The following is a 21,240-nucleotide window of genomic DNA, read 5'->3' as shown; positions in this document are numbered from 1 at the left end:
TAAACCCGTTTGGCAAAGTTTACTGTGGGATTAAACAGAAAGAATAGACCACGGTTTGAAGTTATAAGATAAACACAGCACCAGACTTTTTTATAAATCAGGAAATAGCAGGGCTTTGATCAAATTGTAGATTCTTCACAAATATATATTTTCCTTTATTTAAGAAGAATTTATTGAATCTGTTCGTTCACGAATCAAAGAAAAAACAAAAAACATAACGCATTAAAATCCAACGCAATGAACTGTGGCGTTCCTTTCTCTGGTAAGTGCGCACTTTGGAACATTTCTGAGGCTGGCAGCTGTCCGTGAACGCATCAGTATCACCGCTTTCCTGTTGCTCAGAGGAGGCAGGCCGGTGATTTTCCATTGCCGCTGATGTCTCTGGTCCCCCAGTTTTAAGAGACAAAGGTCAGAAAGAGAAGCTTATAAATAGGGTAAAATATAAGCTTCCGACGCGTCCACACTTCAGTCACTCTCACGGATACGGGAGGACTCGGACAAGACTAACCGGGCAAGGGACATTAAAAGGACAAAATAATAGAAAACATCACATCATTGTAGCAGGTAAAAAAAACAAACAAAAAAAAACAACCCACACACCCATTTAAAAATTAAGATGAGAGGGATGATCATGTTAGTTTTATTCATTTTAAAGGGACATTGTTGTTGGATGTCAAATTTAAACGCATCTCTAACTCTGTTGTATATGAATGGAAACGGGTTTCTTTGTGAACCAAGAGCAAAAACAGAAAAAGTTTATTTGCAGTAATTACTGACAAACTCAGATACTACGGTGCCGTTTCAGACTGTTTAGTTGCGTTTTTGCGGGAACTGCGTGGATGCAGGGATGTTTTTCTTTGTCAAGCGTGGAGGCTGCTCTCTGTGGCATTGATCCTTGCGCTTAGCAAGGTTTTGCTGGTGAATTTGCATTTCCTCTTATATCTCTGTATTCAACGCAGCGCACTTTAATTTAACAGGTTTGCATTTGTAATGTGTACATTTGCCTGTAAGTGTTTATTGAAAGATAAAGTTAACCGTCGGCCGCAAAAATTTCCCCGTCGCTCTTTTAATTTTTTTTTTTAACCATTTTCTAATCTTGGCTTGCCGTGCTTCATATGACTGACTGTTTTAGTTCCGTTGTTTAGCTGCTCTGAAAAGGGGAAGTGAGGCGCTCAGCACACTGAGAAGGCGGAGATGCTTCTGTGTCGCTCTGAGAGCAACGAGCGCTGCCTCCGTCCTAACCGCCTCCCTCTCCACCTTTTTGTCTTGCTTCCTGCTTTCTTTAATTTCCTCTTTTTATCAGATACGTTTTTTATCTAAATGCTACAATTTCGATTCTTTATGCACAACACTTGTGTTTATTCCTCATAATAAACCGTGTATTTGAACAGTTTGCCTTCACTCTTTAAAACACCATTTGAAAAGTGGACTAGGATTTTTTGTTTGAGTTTGTGTGTAGTTTCCTGATTCTTGAGATTGATAAGAGAGAGAAAAGATAAAGGTCTTACAGAGAGGCTGTGCATTTTGGTTTCAGAACCAATGCAGGTGATTCCATTTTAGGATCAACTTGGAAAGCATCCTGAGTGCCGTGCAAATGTTTCAAAGTTAGATTGCTGATGAGGTGTTGTCAAATCTGAAGGTTATGATCTTGGATCCAGAGAGCATGAAGCATGATGCCCTCCTCAGGATCAGATAGCTTTGAGCAGTCAAATTTATGAATGTTGTCAATCTTTTATTGTCTTTTGATATTTAATTGTTAAAGCTGTAACTGATCTTAAGAATGTCATGAATCATTAATACCTTCCTGGCCAGAGTATATAAAACCCCTCTGACTCCTTTTAAGGCCTTATGATTCCAAACACTATGGTGATCTTGGAGATTGTTTGGATTAAGGTCCCTTAGAATTTGTTTGCCTCTGTTTCAAGAGAAAGTGTGTGTTTAAAGATGCACATCTAATATGTCTGGGCTGAAATGACCACAAAGAAACATACCGAGGGTTTGTAGTCTCTGAGTAATTGCTCCTGTTTTGTCTGTCTTCCTGTTTGCCCAACTGGAGCTGAAAGCTTCTACATTAACGTAAGACTTGTTTGCTGTTAAATAATTCATTAAGTGTGTAACCTGAGGTTTGTGGAAAGTGGGTGTGTAAGTGAAATCTTGGCCAGGAATGTTACTTCATTCCTAGAGTCTTTTCTCTTTAAATGACAATTGACAATTTACACCAACACTACAAAGAGAAACACCACTGAGTTAATTTGCATCAGCTGCTCACATTAGGCTCCGTCTTCACTGCTGCTGTACATATTAACTGACGTGAATCACTGACCCGCTCTGGCTCTCAAATTAGAGCTGCCCCATTAATCTTGTATGATTATATTTATGGATGTTGTGGCTTTGAAAGATGTTGTTTTACTTGGCAGCTGAATGTAGAGTAGTAAAGACGACAATTAGCAACCATCAAAATGTTATTAGAAGCAATATTAGTTACTCTCATGTTCTCATACCTCAGGATGATAGACGGCATACAGTTTGGCACAGAATGGTGAAAAAATAAGTGTGTCTGTAAATAGTTTGTCCGCTGTAGTTTAGTAAATCATTAATTGTTTTTGCAAGGAAAAAAAATAGCTTAAAGTTGAATGCGAATGAACAAAGCTGTGTAACATGTATATATGGGGCTAGAAGGTTACAATAACTCCACCTTTTTGGTGGAGGCAGTAGCCTAGTTAGAGGAAACTAAGTTGGAAGTGATTTTAAATTTCAGAAACTAAATAAATTGTTTAGTTGAGAGTTTTAACATTCATAGGTTATATTAGTCAGCAAAACCACATTCTAAAATGGAAGATGTCTGAGTTCAGGCTAAACATCACCTCCATGCAAACCAAATAAATTGATTTTATGTTGCTTTGCATCTCTTATGGTCTCCGTGAGCAGATATTGGTTATCTTTAAGACATGTGCAGTGTTCATGTGTTCATGCAGTCTTCCCAAACTACAAGTTTGTGTCTGATACTTTGTCCATGATACGATCTAAGGGGGAATAAATGTATGGTTGAATAAAATGTTGCTTAAATAAGTCAGTGATTTTATGGCACTGTATGCTCTGGTAACAGGAATTCTAAAACTAAACATGCCAAGTCAGTTTATGGGGAAAAAAACCCAACTATTTTAATGTTTGGTTGATTTAAAACTTATAGTAGTAAAAATACTCATTCATTAAATATCTGTAAAGATGTTAATGTTGAACTATTAGATACCAGAGAGTGGTTTTATTTCTCCCATACTTCCTATTATTGTTTTCCCATACTTGCTCAATCATTTATGCAACAATGTTTTCAAATTACATTTGACAGAAAACTGCTCTCATTTTTTTAGTACAAGTTGATATTGCAATATTCTTCATGCAATCTGTCACCTTTTTTGAAATCTTTGCTTCCTAGTAACTAAAGTAGAGATCACCTTCCCCCATAGATTTTTGCATTCCTTCACTATTATCTGCGCTCCATCTGATTCTCAAGATTATCTCTGTAATGTCTTTATTTTCCCTGTTACACTTTCAGCTGCTGTAAAATAAATGTTTAATAAAACAAGATTAAGTTTGTGGATGCTTCAGAGTATGTACACTGAAGCTGCAGTAAGTAGGGATGCAAAGTGAGGTGATTTCGGGGAGAACAGTTGAAGGAATGGAGCCATCTTTCACATTTTTGGGTGTGTCTCAGAATTAGTTTCCCAGTTGGGGGAATTGGTTTGTATCATTTGACTCCAAAATGTAAAGTCTTTTATTCAGTTGGATCCCAATTTGCACATCTGTATCACTGAAGACTGGAATAGGGTTACTCAAATAACAGCTTCTAACTTAATTAGTTGAAAAACCTAAATGGTCTGTTTGCAAAATTAAAATGCACTATATTGACTTTTTAAAACACAATTTAAAAATAAGAAGGAAGCAATACAGGCAGTTAAATGAAGACATTGTGGAGAGGGTTGGGGGGAGGGGAAGATAGCAATGGATGAGTGCATGTAATAGATGGCCAGTTCAGTGAAAGGTACATGGTCTTAAAATAGGAGAGTGAGTTATATAAGTTATCTGGCTGAGAAATGGGTATCTGTGGCTTGGTTCTGAAGCTTTCATAATCCAATCCAGACTCACCAGTCCAGTTTGATCTCAGAAACACCCCAAACACAGAGCACAGGGCAATTAATACCTAGGTCCTGGAGTATGGCCTGAGCTCTTAACTGAGTGCATTGATACAAGACTTTCCAAGCAGGATTAGTTCAAACAAATACCACATGGCCAACCCTATCCCCTCCCCGTCCAGAATCACACAGACAAACAAACGAGATGAAAATAAGCATTGGTTAATGATATCTGCCCAGTTTTGCTTATGGGATCAGTCAGTCAGTCATTTTCTACTGCTTATTTCATAGTGGGTCATGGGGGAGCTGGTGCCTATCTCCAGCAGTCTATGGGCAAGAGGCGGGGTACACCCTGGACAGGTTGCTAGTACATTGCAGGGCAACACACACACTCATTCATACACTTAAGGGCAATTTAGAGAGACCAATTAACCTAACAGGCATGTCTTTGGACTGTGGGAGGAAGCTGGAGTACCTGGTGAGAACCCACGCATGCATGGGGAGAACATGTAAACTCCATGCAGAAAGACCCCAGGCTGGGAATTGAACCCAGGACCTTCTTGCTGCATGGCAACAGTGCAACCAACTGCGCCACCATGCAGCCCGCTTATGGGATTGATAAATAAAAAAAAAATGGCTATCCTCGACCGATGCCGATGTAAATGTTAATATATCGTACATCCCAAATATAAGGGTTGAGAGAGTGAGCAGAATAGAGTAAAATGTTTTTTTACACTTATTTTTACAGTTTTTGCAATCATCTGCCTTTATAAAATATTTACATAGTGTTGTCAATAAGTCATTATTAGTCTTTCTTTTCAAAGTTCTTACACATTCTCTGACTTTGTGTAACTTCATGTTTTTTTTTCTATAAACTTCTGCAAGTGACATTTAAAAATGTACATAGTGATTTTAATCAGTTATATGAAAATGTCTATTGGTCCTGAAACCTTCCAGTAAGTTCTGGGCCTCTGGGACTTTTCATCCAGCAGTGTAATTTTAAATTATAATGTTATGGGAGTATTTGACACAACTAAGAGCCCCTCATTGTTGCACATTCTATGTTCACAAATATATTAAAGGTTTTAAAAACAAACTGTTGTTTTAGAAATCTGAAATTGGTGAATAATTTTACAGATTTGTCTTCTCTATGTAGTGCCTTTTTTAGGTAGGACCTTGTCAAAGGTGGTCTTAATGTTAACAATTGATCTATTTTTGTTTTGTCTTCAAAAATAGTATAAAAGTTTCACAACTCAAACAGTGTTTAAATAAATTGCTTTTCAGTATAGAATTATTCAGTTCAGGGTATAATTAATGTACGTAAATTAGATTTTAAACTACAGATGGTCAAATGCAGTTCAAATTCAATTAAAAGGGAAAAAAACTATGGAACGGCTCTTTAGTACTAGCTTTGAAGCTACTGATTGCATGCTATCTTTGGCATCCTGTTTTTGAATTTAAAAATATTAAAACAGAGTAAAAGCTTAACCATTCACAAACCATTTTAAAAAGAATGTGTAAACAGTGTGAAATAATTCGGTTCTGATTTTATATACTTTATATTACAACTTGATTCAGCTGCATGAGAAATGTGATGTTTTAATAGAAATCTATTATGTCACAAACTGGAATATTACCATTCGTTTACCACACTTATAATGTAGTCTAGTATTTCCTAAAGCAGGAAGTGTTTGACACGTGCTTACAAGCACATGCACCCACACTTACGACATTCAACTGCAAACAAATGCTGTTTGGTAATATTCGGTGACGATGAAGAATGTGATTAATATAGCCAGTTTTGTAGGGGTTTCATCTGTTCAAAATATGCAATAATTTTATGCATCAGCTATTAATAAATCTTACATGTACTTGTATAGGCAAACAGCATGAGGGATTTTTCTGAAATGTGTCCTTATCATCAAGTCATATCTAGAGAGAATGAATGAGAGAAATGGGTAGTAATGGTGAGGGTGCAACAACAATTGGCAAGATGAATAAAGATAAGGATGTGACATTTTCCACAATTGGAGACATGTGCTGACTGTTAAGTATGTCTGTCTCTTTCCTGACTTTCGCTTTCTCCTTCACAGTTGTCATTGGGTGGAAATTTACAGATGTAGTTCTTGACCATGATTACTTTGTTTCTTCGGATTTCACATTTCTTGCAGAACAAATAAGGAAGGGTTGAAGGCAGAAGCACAGTGGTGCATTAAAGTCTAAATTTGTTCTCATCTCTGTAAAAACATCTAAAATATTGAGATTATATAGAGATATTAAGAAATAACATGGTATCTAAAATAGTATGTTTTAAACAGAAAGATTTAACAATGGTAGTAAATAAATATCTTCTTAATTTGCCATTAAAAATCAATTCAGTGATAGAATGTGGATTTGTGGTTGGGTAATGACAGTGTTGCAGGATGCTCTGAAGCAGCGTCAGTAATTATCGGTTTCCACTCAGACCTCAGCAGTATAGAAAAAAACAGAAAATAAAACAAAGCAGAACAATTACAATATCATTGTTACCACTGTGAATGGAGATCTAAAAAGTGAAATAATAATGAAACAACCGGAATCCATTCTTTCAAAGGTATAGCTTAAGTTTAAGTGTTTGCAGATTAAATTACTGGCACTATAAATGTTTCCCTGTAACTGCTTTTTTTCAGTAGTGGTCTTGAAAAATCATTCTGGAGACTTTAAATGGGGGTTTTCAACATTTCCAAGTTTGTTAGCAGCAGTCTGTAACTTTTTTTTTCTTTAATTTAGGATGGTTAAGAAAGATTTCAGTATTCACATATAGGATGGAATGAACGTTCTCTACTAGTAATTTTTTAGATTATGTGAATTGGTTTTGCTGTAGACCACAGCTTTAGTTTTCTCTGCTCCGCATTAAAACTAAAGACACCCAGTGTCTTTAGTTTTTCTGCTCCGCATTAAAACTAAAGACACCCAGTGTGCCACAAGCTGTGTGTCTTTAGTTTTAATGCGGAGCAGAGAAACTAAAGACACTGGGTGTCTTTAGTTTTAATGCGGAGCAGAGAAAATCCAAGTGACATTGAATTTATTGATTACCGTTTGCTCTACTTTCAATGATTTTAATACTAAGTAATGCTTAAATTTCGGTGTTTTCTTTCCACAGAATGGCACAAAAAGAGAAACTTCAGTGTCTCAAAGATTTCCATAAGGACACTTTGAAGCCATCTCCTGGTAAGAGCCCTGGCACTCGGCCTGAAGACGAGGCAGAGGGCAAGCACCCCCAGAGGGAGAAGTGGGCCAGCAAGTTGGACTTTGTCCTGTCTGTGGCTGGCGGCTTTGTGGGTTTAGGGAATGTTTGGCGTTTCCCTTACCTCTGCTATAAGAATGGTGGAGGTAAGCCTATGAAATGCTGGCCACACATATTTGAAAATCATTCTGCTGAATTACCATGTACTTTTATCTATATGAGGTGTCGTTCGTCTCCATTTCTAGGTGCGTTTCTCATCCCCTACTTCATTTTCCTGTTTGGCGGAGGTCTGCCAGTGTTCTTCCTGGAGGTTGCCCTTGGTCAGTTCACCTCTGAAGGTGGCATCACCTGCTGGGAGAAGCTTTGTCCAATCTTTACTGGTATGTATTGTATCATTAAGTCCAGTCAGTAAAAGCCCATATGGGCATTTAAAGAAAATCCTAATTCTAAAAAGGATGTTTGAAATTATGGATGAAGATGGGTATATCCCCTTCCTGTGCTCAAGGTGTTCTCTTATTTTGTCATATGAGAACTCCTTATATCTTACCACTATAATTTAAGATTGAAATTGGCAAAGCTGTCTTTTAATTGATTGTTTGAATGGACAGCTGGTTTAAATGTTAGTAAAATTACCTTAGAAACAGTTGCATGGTGGAACTAATCAACGCTTTCTGGTTTTAGAATCATGGCGTCTCTTTGAAGCATTTGAAAAGTTTAGCATTGGCCTCCATTTTTTAACTAATATTTGGCTAGACTACACTGCTAGAAAAGCTTCTGAACTTTTTCCTTACATCTTCCTTAACAATTTTTTAAGAATCATTTATTCAAACCTGCCATGCCCAATGACCATGTACATGTAAAAAGCACAGGCAGCGCTAAAACGTCAACATAGGCACCTTTCTGCCACCTCCATGTGTTTTGTGGAAAGACCAATGCAGCGACTGAGACAGAAGTCGGTTTAGCTCTCTAACCCCTAGCTCGCCTAGTTAGGTAGTCATAGACCAGCATCGGCTGGTTTGTATAGGGGTATGCCGGCTGCAGGACAGGACTCAAAGCATTTTAAATGAGAAGAGTAAAAAGGTGAGATATAAATTACAATTTGAGGTATTTGGTAGCAACAGGATAACGACACTGAGTTCGTCTGCCATTATTGTTTAGAAAAAAATAGTATGAGGAGATTTTAGAAACAGATTTTATGCGTACTGCATAGGTCAATTTCGCACAACATTTCCTGTTGTCCCGCAATACTGGCTTTATTTTTTTAAAAACTTACAGCTGTGCGTGGCCTTTATTGTAAAGTAATCAGACAGGGTAGAGGGTGGAGAGAGAAGGGGAAGACATGTAGCAAATGGACTGGGACTTATAATTGAACCCAGGACAACCGTATCGAGGACTGTAGCCTCTCAACATAGTGTCCACATTCTAGCAACTGAGCCACCAGCGCCATGAAGGGGGGTCTTCTTTGCAGGTTTACAACAGAAAAGTTTTGTGAAAGAGGTTTACAATGGAGTGCTAAATGTCCTGCCCACTACTTTATGTCTACTCACTAACTCCAGTCCATGACTGCCTCCCTGTTGTGTTGAACAATAGTACTTAGAATACTTGAGTGGCTACTTAAACTTATTAACTTAAGTTGAATCCTTTTTATTAAATTCATATCAAGTTCAATATTCTATCTGTAACGTCTAAAAAAAACAACTAAATTATTGGATTATTGTGTTGCAACAACAGACATTGTTTTTGTCTTAATGGTTAGAGGCAATAGACCAAATAGTTTATGAAAATATGTAAACTTTCTTTAGAAGTGATTTTTTTCTTAAATGTAATCTTATGACCTGAAACTGCAGTATGATGATGAATAAGATATGTTATCACATGACTGAAAAGGGATCCATTATGGAAAGACCTTGAATTTCAGTTCCTCTAATGGTAACTTTACATTACAGTGGGAAGCAGAACAGTGTATGTAGACCTCCAAAACAGTTTAAATACCTATGAATTTAGATTTCTTGCTTATTTAATTGCAACAGTTACGCATGCATGATTTGGGACATTTACTTTGTGACAGCCAAGTGGTCTTCTCATGTTTTGTCAATTTTAAAACCTTCAATACAAAAGCTACCCATGTGCAAATGATCCATCTTTTTACACACTCAGCGTTGATGACTTATGAATTTGATGTTCAGTGAACCCACAAGAGTGAAAAAGCAATTGCCTTTTAAAGGTTTATCTTTAATTAATAATCGTTGTGTGGATTTGTGGCATGTTTTGCTTGGTACTGATCAAACATTACTTCACTTTGCCAGCCGCTGCTTTGCCCATTTAACATCTACTTATCCTTCTTGATTAAGATTCAGATTTTTTTCCACACTTATTGTGTTTTTGACAGAGGAATGGCTGAGTCACTCCAGATTCTTCTCCAATAAGAGAGCTGAGACTTTGCCCAGCAGCCGTCACCAGGCAACAACCAAGGCTGCACTGATACACCTACACAATGGGGCCTGTTCTTTGCCTTAACCTGCTCCAGATCTCACCTTCTCTTTCTTTTTCATCTTCCCATAAAGCTCACTTATGGCTCTGAGGAGTCTTGTGATATTTGATCAAGTCATCTTTAAGTATAACCTTTCTCTGCCTATGTTCTCCCCATCTCTTCCATTTTGACTGCACATATTTAATAGTATTTTCCTCCCTCTTGGCCCTTGCTTTCCCTAACCAGCTTCTCTCACTGCCAGCAAAATAAGATTAACATATTTTGACTACACTCTCACAAATGCAATTCCCGCTTTATCTGCACGTTCTAACATATTATCCTGTGGCTGTCTCGAACACACAAACATATACACACACGCTCTGACATGAGACGTGTACGCAGTGTCCTGAATTACACATCTCTATGGCAACAGGACAGCAACACATCAGAGAGAGCTCTGAAGAAAAAAGCAGGGTGGTGGTGAGATCTGAGCAGCCGACAGATGGAATGATAAAGATGGGAGAAGGAGCGGCGCAAAGGCAGCCAGACAGAGAGCACAAACTAAATGTGTCGGAATGAGGAAAAAAAAACAACTGGGAAAAGAGTCATTAAATCAACCTGTAAAGCATGGGGAAACAGTTAATCCAAATATTAATGATTACATTATTACATTTTGCGGAAGTACAAATTATTAATTTTAAAGTTAGCCAACAATATGTGTCTTTTGACCTGTAGATTGCTGATTGCTAATAGCTAGTTAACAAAGGTATCACAATGTGTGAACTAAAACAACCAATGAACAAAGTGGATGTTATTTTACTGTGTCTGAGCCAACATTCTTACCAGATGACAGGTTAAAGAGATGCCCGTGGCTGTATATTTTGCAGCAGGTCGAGCTGATATGCATAAATTACTGATATCAGTTCCTGAATAAGCCAAAAAATGTGAACAGAGCAAAAAAACAGAATTCAAGAAGAATTCAAAATTTTCAGGGTCAATAGTAACAAAAAAGTCACAACAGAAGTCATGTCAGGTTGGTTTATAGTAAAAATACATAAGAACAAATGCAAATCTAGTTAAAAACAATCGAGGTGTTTCAAATATTAGTCCAAATAGTTAAACAATTAGAAAGCCTAGATTACATTGTAAGAAAATGTTCACTTCAGTTCAACCTCCTGCCCTGCATGTATTACTGGGGCAGTTGGAGAACAAGAACTCCCTTTTATGGAAGATACCAACAGCAGAACTAGATTTAGGGAGGTGGACAGTATGCCTGAGATTTTTATGGGTGGGAGGAAAGACACTCAAACAAGGAAAGTACCATGACAAAGATGTTTGCTATGCAAAAGGATAGGGATTATAAGTAAAGAACAAAAAACGAATATGGAAACAAATTGTAGTGTTGTAAAAGACTACTGCTAACAAAGAGCCTTTTGATGCCTAAAAATACTCATAGGCCAGAGTTAGCTGGCTCATCAAACCATAATAACAAAAAAATAGTCTGAAAATGAGTTAAAAAAAACATACAAAACCCAACTCTACCCCACCAGAACCCTGCAAAGCTACAGATCAAGATCAAGTTGAAAGAATACGAAAAACTCTGGCTGTAAATAAACACAAAACCCACTGGATTCTAGACGGAGGCCAGCGTCATCAACAACTAACCATTACACTTGCAGAAACTATATAAAATAGTTTGGATTTAAGTTTGTCATCTGTTTTTTGACTGATATTCATGCTAAAAAGACAAATGAATTGATAATAAATAAATAAGTAAATAAAAATTTTACAGGATAGCTGATGGGAAATTAGGGCTCTGCCAGATTCTCAGCAGCTGCCAAAATACATAACTCAGTAGATAATGTTGTTGGTACTTCCTTTTATCCTGATTCTCCAAAGAGTCTCACCATATATGTCATGACAGGAAACACTTCAATAATTCTTGCTTTAGCGCCTTTACTTGTTGTGACAAATCTTCAAGTAATTATTTCCATAAAATCATCAGGAATTAAAAAAATGGGTTGACTCCACATGTACACAAACTGAATGGGGTCAGCCAAGGTCATCGCCCCCAAAGAGCTGAAGAAATGACATCATGGAGGAAGATGCATCTGTTTGTTTGATCAGCACTGTCCCATGTGATCCAAGTACGTGTGTGTATATCACGGGTGCCGTGTTTAGAAATGTGAATATGTAGCTGCTGCTAATTGGTCAAGTGATTTAAACGACATGATTTGTTGGCGAAGTAATTCACACATTTATATACATGCTAAAGACACAGATGGTAGACTAGGGTGAGGATGCTGCTTTATAATTCAAGCTTTTCTGTTCTCACACGCTTGCACACTGGTGCTCACAGATGGCTGGTGACGTTGAAGGACATTAATTTGGATGAGTGGCCTCTGTCGGCTGTGCCTGAACACCCACAAAGCTTGTTTTAATATCCTTACGAGGACTTACTGAGACTGTGGTGGTTATGTGAACTCTACCCCAAATTCTAATCCATTGTGATCAGAATTCCTGCTTCTACTTTGGGAGGATTTCTGTTTGTCTTGAAAATGTTAAAGGAAATACTTAAGACTGAAACACTTGACAGGATCGTTTGTTCATTACTATCTAAGCGTCAAGGCTGGTACTGACGCAATGAAGCGTATGTGACCAAAGGAAATATAGATTTAATGTCACTCAAGGTTGAAAGGAAAAATGATATTGACTGGACCTTGAAACAGTTAAAATATGCTGTACATCATGATTTTTATGAAGGAAAACATTTAATCCTGCTAACCTTTCACCAGATGTCTGAAGAACTTGAAGAAATGTTTGGGTAACCTTGACCTATGAACAAGAAATGTTTAACTGCTGACTTGGTAAATGCAGCAGATGCAGCACTTTTTTGATCTCACGTCATCTTTTTTTACACAGTGGTATTGTAATTTTCTTTTAGGACTTAAACAGTTTCTAAAATTCAACTAGCACTTCCAGTTCATTATTCCAATCAGATCTTTCAGCGTTTCACTTGCAATGTCCCCAGAGTAATGTTATCTTTTTCACCTGCAGGGTTCCACAACATTATGTTAGTCCCCTTTGGGATTCAAATCTTGAATGTTAATTTTAGGATCTGTTTTAGGAAACTGTCTTTGAGGATATCCAGAGCTTGTTTATGTAACATGTTTGAAATCTGAATGTGAGTTTTGACGGTAGTTTTCCAAAGCAGTCCAAAACATTGTAGGAGTTGTTCATTATGACTTACAGTAATGCCTCCATAGATCCTATTTGCTGTATTTGCAATTTTGTTTTTAGAACAAGGTAGCTTTTCTGGCAAATGGTTTGAAATAAATATCCATTTTAACTATATACTGTAAGTATTCTATTATAAAATTAACAAAAATGACACAATTGTATTTAAAATCTCTTTTATATCAGAGCACGTGTTGGTGACCCTTCTTTCCCTTATAGTTGTTGCAAGACTTTAACTAAAACACAAAATGGATCTGGCTTTTTCAGTTTCTGCCTCCCAAATCAGCATTTGGTCTATGTCTATCATTGTGAACATGGATCAGACCGTCGAAACAGAACAAGAATAGGGATTGGGATTGGAAATTTCTTCTTGGTCACAATATGTTCTCTGAATAGAGTACAGGATTATCTTGTGCAGATGAGATGGGCAAACACTTTTCAGTATTAAAAAAGGATTACCATGCACTGAATGTGCATGGTCAGAATGGGAATTCTGGCATTTATAAAGCATTTGTATTGGATTGGATGACTAAGTGCACCCATTTCTTCACCTAGAAATTGGAAAAAAAACCAGTTTTATTGTTAAAGACTTACATTAAGAGCACATATTCTCCATGGATATTTCTCTGTATTTACATGTGTTTGTTGGGGATGCAATATTAAAAAATTTGTATTGCTCTTATGTGGACAAGGAGGTTTCTTTTCTCTTAGTATCATTATGTACAACTTGTTTGTTGCCAAAGTCCAACACTGAACATATTCTGATTGCACAAAATGTATCATGCAGCTTTATCTTTACACACAGGTTTCATTCTTTGTGTTTTGATTTCATGAATTCGTGATGATTGCTATTTAGTTGTAAACAGTTGCCAAGTTAATTATTTAAACTGAAATGGACTCATCTTGTTGCATCTTACAGTTCTGTAGCCAACATATTCTTCACTATTGCTTTGTTTCATGATTTTAAACCCTTCCTTTGCAGGTATTGGCTATGCCTCCATTGTGATTGTATCCCTCCTGAATATCTACTACATCGTCATCCTCGCCTGGGGTCTCTACTACTTGTTCCAGGTACGGATATAAAACAATTACATTTATTTCTTTATTTTTATCTAATAGAAAAGCCGCATTGGAATCTCATCTAAAAGCATATCAAAACAAATGTGCAGTTATGAACCCTGATCAGGCTGGTGTGGGAAAGAAAGAAAATAAGTTGGCTAACTGTCAAAATACATGCTCTGATAGACCTGCTTTTCTTTTTTACCTTTCAGTGTTTCCAGCCAGAGCTGCCCTGGGCCAAGTGCAAGCAGACCTGGAACACAGATCAATGCATTGAGGACACCTACCGCAAGAACAAATCCATTTGGTTTGCCGCCAACGCCTCCAACTTTACCTCCCCCGTCACAGAGTTTTGGGAGTAAGTTACATAAAGTTCTTCATACCAGCTCACTTTTATACCCACACACAGCTTTCATGTCCTTTGCATACCTCATGTGAATCGCTCATTAATGGCATGATCTCTTCTCACATTTAGAAGTACAGCTAAGGATGGATTATTATTTTCTTTTGCAGACATAATGTGCTGGGTATCAGCAGTGGTATCGAGGAAATAGGCCCAGTTAAATGGGATTTGGCCCTGTGTTTACTCCTTGTCTGGGTCATCTGCTTCTTTTGTATATGGAAGGGCGTGAAATCCACTGGAAAGGTAAATAAGTGTTAATGTTGTTTTTTGTGCCTGTATTCATTTATTCAACTGGGAGAGATTTTATTTCTCCTCAAAATACTGAAGCTAAAAGAAGACATGATGTTAAATTGGTAACATTGCTTTTCTGCCTTGTCTGACAAGAGAATATTAGAAGATAAATTTCAATTTTACTTCTGAAACTGTTTTCCAAAGAAGTTGATAATGAAACTGAAGTTGCCTGTGGTTGCCGCAGTTTGAGTCTGATTCCCTTATCTTTTATCTTTGCAAACTGAAGCCAGGACTAGGTAACTTGAGTCATTATGACTTATTCCCACACTTACTGAAGCTGTTAATGGACGTGTCCAGCTATTCATGACCCAGTTTCTTAGAAAGCAAGGTTCCACATTAAATTGCTGCTATAAACCCAAGTATTTACAAGACCAGAGGCAGTAAATAAAAGTCTACTCTTTATTGCTCAAACATGCCTGATTGATTGGTTTGGTCCAATATATATTTTTTCTAGTTCTTAAAGCTTGTGACACCAAAATAAGTTCACTCATTTGTAAAACATTTTTTCAAATGAAACAAGGAACATGTCATGCATAAAGAATAGCTTTGTGGCTATGTGTTTTTTATCTTTATCATTGGCATCATAAAACATCCAAAAATTGTCCTGTAAAAGGAGCAAGAATAATATGGGAAAATATGCAAACCAACAAATCAGCAACTTCCCCACAGAGAAAAACAGGCCACCAAGAAGTATTGAAGCGACTTTGTGTTGGTGCATAGTTGAAGGGTTTCAATAATTTCCCCAGGTTGTAATGCAAACTATTTATCTGAACAGAAATTCACTTAATACATTAAAAGCATGAGACATGAGGATAAAAATATTTTAAAGTCCACAGAATTAAAATATAATGAGATAAAAAACACTATAAACTTTAAACTTAAAGTTTCAATCAGAGCACCAGGAAAAAAAATAAGATGAGAGTAAAACGAAAATCCCAACAGTCTCTTTTTTGGGGAAAAATACAATAAAAGCCTTTTTATTTCAATAGCTATTAACATAATAGCAGCCTGTGATGTTTTCATTAAGAAGTTATCTGTAATCTGACCAGACATACTCAGGCAAATCCATATTATGACCATTTGAAACTAGAGCACACAAATGCATGCGGTATTCATGGTCTGCATTTGTGTTTGTGTGTGTGTATGCTCGACCTCAGGTGGTGTACATCACGGCCACTTTCCCATTTGTTATGCTTATCGTCCTGTTGATCCGTGGCGTAACTCTGCCAGGTGCTTCTGAGGGCATCAAGTTCTACCTGTATCCTGACCTCGAACGCCTCAAAGACCCAGAGGTAGGTTCTACCCTTTTCTTCACGAGCCCAAAAGCCTTCCTACCGACCTCCTGTTGCAGAAATATTTCCTTCCACTAGTTAAACCATATGCCTGTGCATGCTCTGTGCTCATCGGTTAGGTTTGCCTGACTGTGATTGAAGTTAATGTGAAGAAATTTAGACATGACATGTTATTATCATTTCCACAACAAGGTTTTATTGAAAAGGGGCATCCGACCATCTGATGGGTTGGCAGTAAAAAAACTTAAACCACCTTACCACCTCTTTACCTCTTATAAAATGTTTCATGATGCATTAAACAACTAGTGTCACCAAATAGATTACAGGTATACAGAACCTGATTCCATAGTGCTTCAATAATTGGCTAACATTTGTTGCCATCCAAGCAGTTCTTCGTGATATTAATATTGCATTGATATTCATATTGTAGAGCCCTAATCCTCTCCGGGTTTTTTCATGCTACTTTTATCTTTAAAAGAATTGAATAATAGCAGAGAGAAAAGCCTTTTTTTTTAATCCAAGTGGTGAAATCCAAACTACCAAAGCACAGAACACTAAGAAAGGTAGCATGCCTTAGCTTCGCAGTACTGTCCTTTCCATATCCTACACCTCATCAGCAGGCCTCAGCCTTTTCGTTCCTCTATCCCTACTTGGCAGGTGTGGATTGATGCCGGCACTCAGATCTTCTTCTCCTATGCCATCTGTTTGGGCGCCATGACGTCCTTGGGGAGCTACAACAAGTACAAATACAACTGCTACAGGTGAGGCGTCAGTTTTTAGGGGGAGGATGGGGTATGGTGTGGTAGGGGAGAGAGTGGGTATGGGGGGGTGAAGGGATCCTTGTGTGTTCATTAACAAATCCTCCTCATGACATATGTGTGACATAGGGACTGTTTGCTGCTGGGAGCCCTCAACAGTGGTACCAGTTTTGTGTCTGGCTTCGCAATATTTTCCGTCCTGGGCTTCATGGCACAAGAGCAAGGGGTGGACATTGCTGAGGTGGCAGAGTCAGGTACGAGGGTTCTGTAAAGGCGGCAGTGATGGTGGGCGCTGCTTCCTGGTTAATAAATCAAATAACAGTAATTTCAAAAGAAAAACAGCAACGAAAGCCAAAATGGAATTAGCCTATACGTTCATTTTTGAACTTGGTGACAATTTAGAAATATAATGGATTCCCTGATTTAAAACACAAATGACGGCATCGGAATATGGAAGCTTCCGCAATCAAACACTTCTTGACAAAAGCAGATTTTTAGAAGAACATAACCTATTTGGTCGGTTTGTACGCGGTCATTTAAATAAGGCATGCTGACGCAAAGGGAAAGCTAGAGTTTTGCTTGTTCATCTTAAAGAGGGCAGCGTTATAGAAAGCTGCTGTGTGAAAGTTTACAGCACATCTTGTGCCAATGTAATGACTTTTGGGTTTTGGTTCTGAGGTGTTCCTTATTTATACCCAACAGCCTGGTGGTGTCTTTGGTTTTCATCAAACTGAGAGGCATTCATTTTTAGAGGTATCTATGATTCAAGCTGTTGTAGGGTGACCAGCTTTATTAGTTTTCTACAACCTTAATGAGTTTTCCATGGATTTCTGTCATGTTTTGTTTTTACCTTATTAAGCCTAAGATTGAACCTAATAAGGAGAAAAGAGTCCAAATTACTGTGGATGTTTGGTTGTATTTTTTGACAGAATTAATGCAAGGATTTCTTTATACTCCCCAAAATGAAAGTAGAACCATGATGATTAATGACATGTAAACACACACAATGTCAAAGAAAGGTGTTAAAACACCAATGGAGATGGAAGACTTTGTTTGCAAAGACTGGTTCTACCCTTTTCTTTGAAATGCTCCCTACTCCAATTATTTGAATAAGACTTGGTGGCATATTGTTTGAAATCCATTGAGAAATAAACTTTTATTACTTCAGAGAGTCATTTTCTTCATCAACAGATTTTGTGGAGTGACACCTGACTTAAAGCCGTGAGATGAGGCAATTGCCTAAGTAAATTTAGCACAGTATTGCTTTCTAAGTTAAACAGTGGATGCTGCCAGCCCAGTCGATGCAAATATTGCACAATTTTGTAAAGCCAACCAGATAGCGGGGTTTGCAGAATTGTCCAATATCTGTGTTATTTGGCGAGTGGGCTGATAATCTATGAGGTGTTGGTCATACCAGCTTGAGGAAGCAACGCATTGCAAATTAACATCATAATGCTCAGTTTTTAATTACGAATTTATAAGGATTCCAATAATGAGCAAGATAAAATAGACACTAAAATACATTAAGTTCTCAGAATTTCAAGTTAAGACAGGAAAGTAAGTGCAAAGGTTTGAGAAGAAACATACATGCAGGTTTGCCTCAACTTCAGCAGCTTGCTCTGAAGCATACCTTAAAAGCTACCCAAGGAGAGAACACACTTGCTCCATAATGCGACTTTTACAGTGCAATGGCATGGCACATGTTTTAGCTTTAATTGACTTAACATTGGGATACAAAGAAAATGAAGGCTTCTACGCAGTCAGCTCATGATAACACTGTGTTGTTATCATGAATTCAAATACTTTAGATTTGGTCAATGTTTTGAAAGCATGTTTCCACTCAGGGGCCTGGAGTTGATCTAATTTTTTTTGAGTCAACGTGGTGTTTGGTTGGATGCCTTGTCATAATTTGCTTCAAAAATGGAACATATTGATATACCCTACTATCAGCTGCAATGCTGTTTTGCTGTTATGGCTGCTTCCTTGTTCCTTGACTTTTGTTTTACAGTTCCCAATGTAGCATTAGTTTAATTTGACCTCATAAAATGAATTCGTAAAAAAGGATAAGCTTTTTATTTAACCACAAGTGTTACATCTGCTGCTGTTTTGCAATGGTCCTTTTGCATTCCTCATTGAAATGGTCAACCTTATTTCAGTTGGGGATTCAAAATGGCTTGAGGGATGAATGCATGGATAAATAAAGATTATTGGACACAGCTTCATGTGCTTGATTTGCTTTATTGAAACATTTGGGGCTTTTACAACTACAATCAAAGCAGTGTTTACAGTGGTCTTTCTTTTTTTAAACATTGGTAACTTAACTGTATACATACTTTACATGCATCCTGTAATACTTCTCCTCTAACTGACTTACCTCCACAGAGATATTGTATTGTAATTTTATAAGGCACTATTAATTTTGTGCTTGTGAGTGAAATGAAATTGTGTCATGTGTTGAGTGTGTACAGTTAGTGTGTCATAACGCTCTGCAAGGAAGAGGTAAGTAAAGATGCGCACTGGATAATTGTTTTTAATGCATATACTGTACCTATTTTTATCCAAATATACTTTGCATCTAAAAATGCTCTGTGTGCTGTAGTCAAGAATTGAATAATTATTAATATCCACTTGTTTGGGGGGCATATTCCCCCACCCCAGCCCCACAGGGATGCAGATCAGATGAGATTATCATGTGATTCTAATGTCGCTCCTCCCCACCCCCTTCTGTCTTCTCTCCCTGCTCTTCTGCAGGTCCAGGCCTGGCATTCATTGCCTACCCCAAGGCTGTTACCATGATGCCTTTTCCTACACTCTGGGCAATCCTCTTCTTTATTATGCTGCTGCTGCTTGGCCTCGACAGTCAGGTCAGCAGATAAACAAACAAATAATCTGGAGCTCATGAACCTCTTGAACTCTCCAGAATATGCCACAAAAAACTTTCATGTATTTTCTGTTTTTTTAAGAGGTTTTACAAAAAAAAATGTTCGGAAGTTACATCAATAGAGTCCACCTGTGTGTCATCAATTTTCAGTAAAAACAGCTGTTCTATGTAGCCCTTGGAGGATTTTTTTAGAGACATATAAAACTTTAAGTCACATTTCTGCTGGAACATGAACCTCCAGCCCAATCTATAGTCCTGCACCCTCTTAACAGTTTTTCTACTGGGATTACTCAATATTTAGCTCCATCAATCTGCCATCAACTATTACCAGCTTCCCCGTCCCGGCTGCAGAAGAGCATTCCAACAGCATTATGCTGCCACCATTACGTTTCACCTTTATTATGTTGTGTTCATTGTGCTGTGCAGTGTTATATTAGTCCCACACACAGACCTTTGTATGTAGGGCACAAAATTGAAATTATTCTGATTTGACCAGAGCACATGACTACTCTGAGTAGCACCTTCTTTGCAGTGTTTCCTACATGGGTTTGTGGCAATCTGCAGATGTTATTTATGGCTAATCCTTTTGCCATTCTTCTATGAAGACCGGACTTGTGTAGTACAGGTCCTTCTCAAAATATTAGCATATTGTGTTAAAGTTCATTATTTTCCATAATGTAATGATGAAAATGTAACATTCATATATTTTAGATTCATTGCACACTAACTGAAATATTTCAGGTCTTTTATTGTCTTAATACGGATGATTTTGGCATACAGCTCATGAAAACCCAAAATTTCTATCTCACAAAATTAGCATATCATTAAAAGGGTCTCTAAACGAGCTATGAACCTAATCATCTGAATCAACGAGTTAACTCTAAACACCTGCAAAAGATTCCTGAGGCCTTTAAAACTCCCAGCCTGGTTCATCACTCAAAATCCCAATCATGGGTAAGACTGCCGACCTGACTGCTGTCCAGAAGGCCACTATTGACACCCTCAAGCAAGAGGGTAAGACACAGAAAGAAATTTCTGAACGAATAGGCTGTTCCCAGAGTGCTGTATCAAGGCACCTCAGTGGGAAGTCTGTGGGAAGGAAAAAGTGTGGCAGAAAATGCTGCACAACGAGAAGAGGTGACCGGACCCTGAGGAAGATTGTGGAGAAGGGCCGATTCCAGACCTTGGGGGACCTGCGGAAGCAGTGGACTGAGTCTGGAGTAGAAACATCCAGAGCCACCGTACACAGGCATGTGCAGGAAATGGGCTACAGGTGCCGCATTCCCCAGACCTGGGCTACAGAGAAGCAGCACTGGACTGTTGCTCAGTGGTCCAAAGTACTTTTTTCGGATGAAAGCAAATTCTGCATGTCATTCGGAAATCAAGGTGCCAGAGTCTGGAGGAAGACTGGGGAGAAGGAAATGCCAAAATGCCAGAAGTCCAGTGTCAAGTACCCACAGTCAGTGATGGTCTGGGGTGCCGTGTCAGCTGCT

At 38.0% G+C, this 21,240-nt stretch overlaps 1 protein-coding gene across 1 annotated transcript in view; it reads left to right on the top strand.

Moving 5' to 3' along the window:
• Window positions 1-346: 346 nt before the first annotated feature.
• LOC124857498 (sodium- and chloride-dependent taurine transporter-like) overlaps window positions 347-21,240 on the top strand; it is a 32,928-nt gene continuing 12,034 nt past the window's right edge. The window contains exons 1-10 of the mRNA XM_047348772.1: window positions 347-564; window positions 7,273-7,502; window positions 7,602-7,736; window positions 14,046-14,134; window positions 14,335-14,480; window positions 14,636-14,768; window positions 15,974-16,108; window positions 16,766-16,869; window positions 16,996-17,120; window positions 19,618-19,730. Of these exons, the coding sequence (XP_047204728.1) occupies window positions 7,274-7,502; window positions 7,602-7,736; window positions 14,046-14,134; window positions 14,335-14,480; window positions 14,636-14,768; window positions 15,974-16,108; window positions 16,766-16,869; window positions 16,996-17,120; window positions 19,618-19,730 (1,209 nt within the window). The 5' untranslated portion in view covers window positions 347-564; window position 7,273. The remainder of the gene's footprint in view (window positions 565-7,272; window positions 7,503-7,601; window positions 7,737-14,045; window positions 14,135-14,334; window positions 14,481-14,635; window positions 14,769-15,973; window positions 16,109-16,765; window positions 16,870-16,995; window positions 17,121-19,617; window positions 19,731-21,240) is intronic.

Source organism: Girardinichthys multiradiatus, chromosome 20 (genome assembly GCF_021462225.1).
Source record: "Girardinichthys multiradiatus isolate DD_20200921_A chromosome 20, DD_fGirMul_XY1, whole genome shotgun sequence".
Lineage (NCBI taxonomy): Eukaryota > Metazoa > Chordata > Actinopteri > Cyprinodontiformes > Goodeidae > Girardinichthys > Girardinichthys multiradiatus.
The sequence above is the reverse complement of the archived record's forward strand: the minus strand, read 5'-3'. Positions and strand labels throughout refer to the sequence as shown.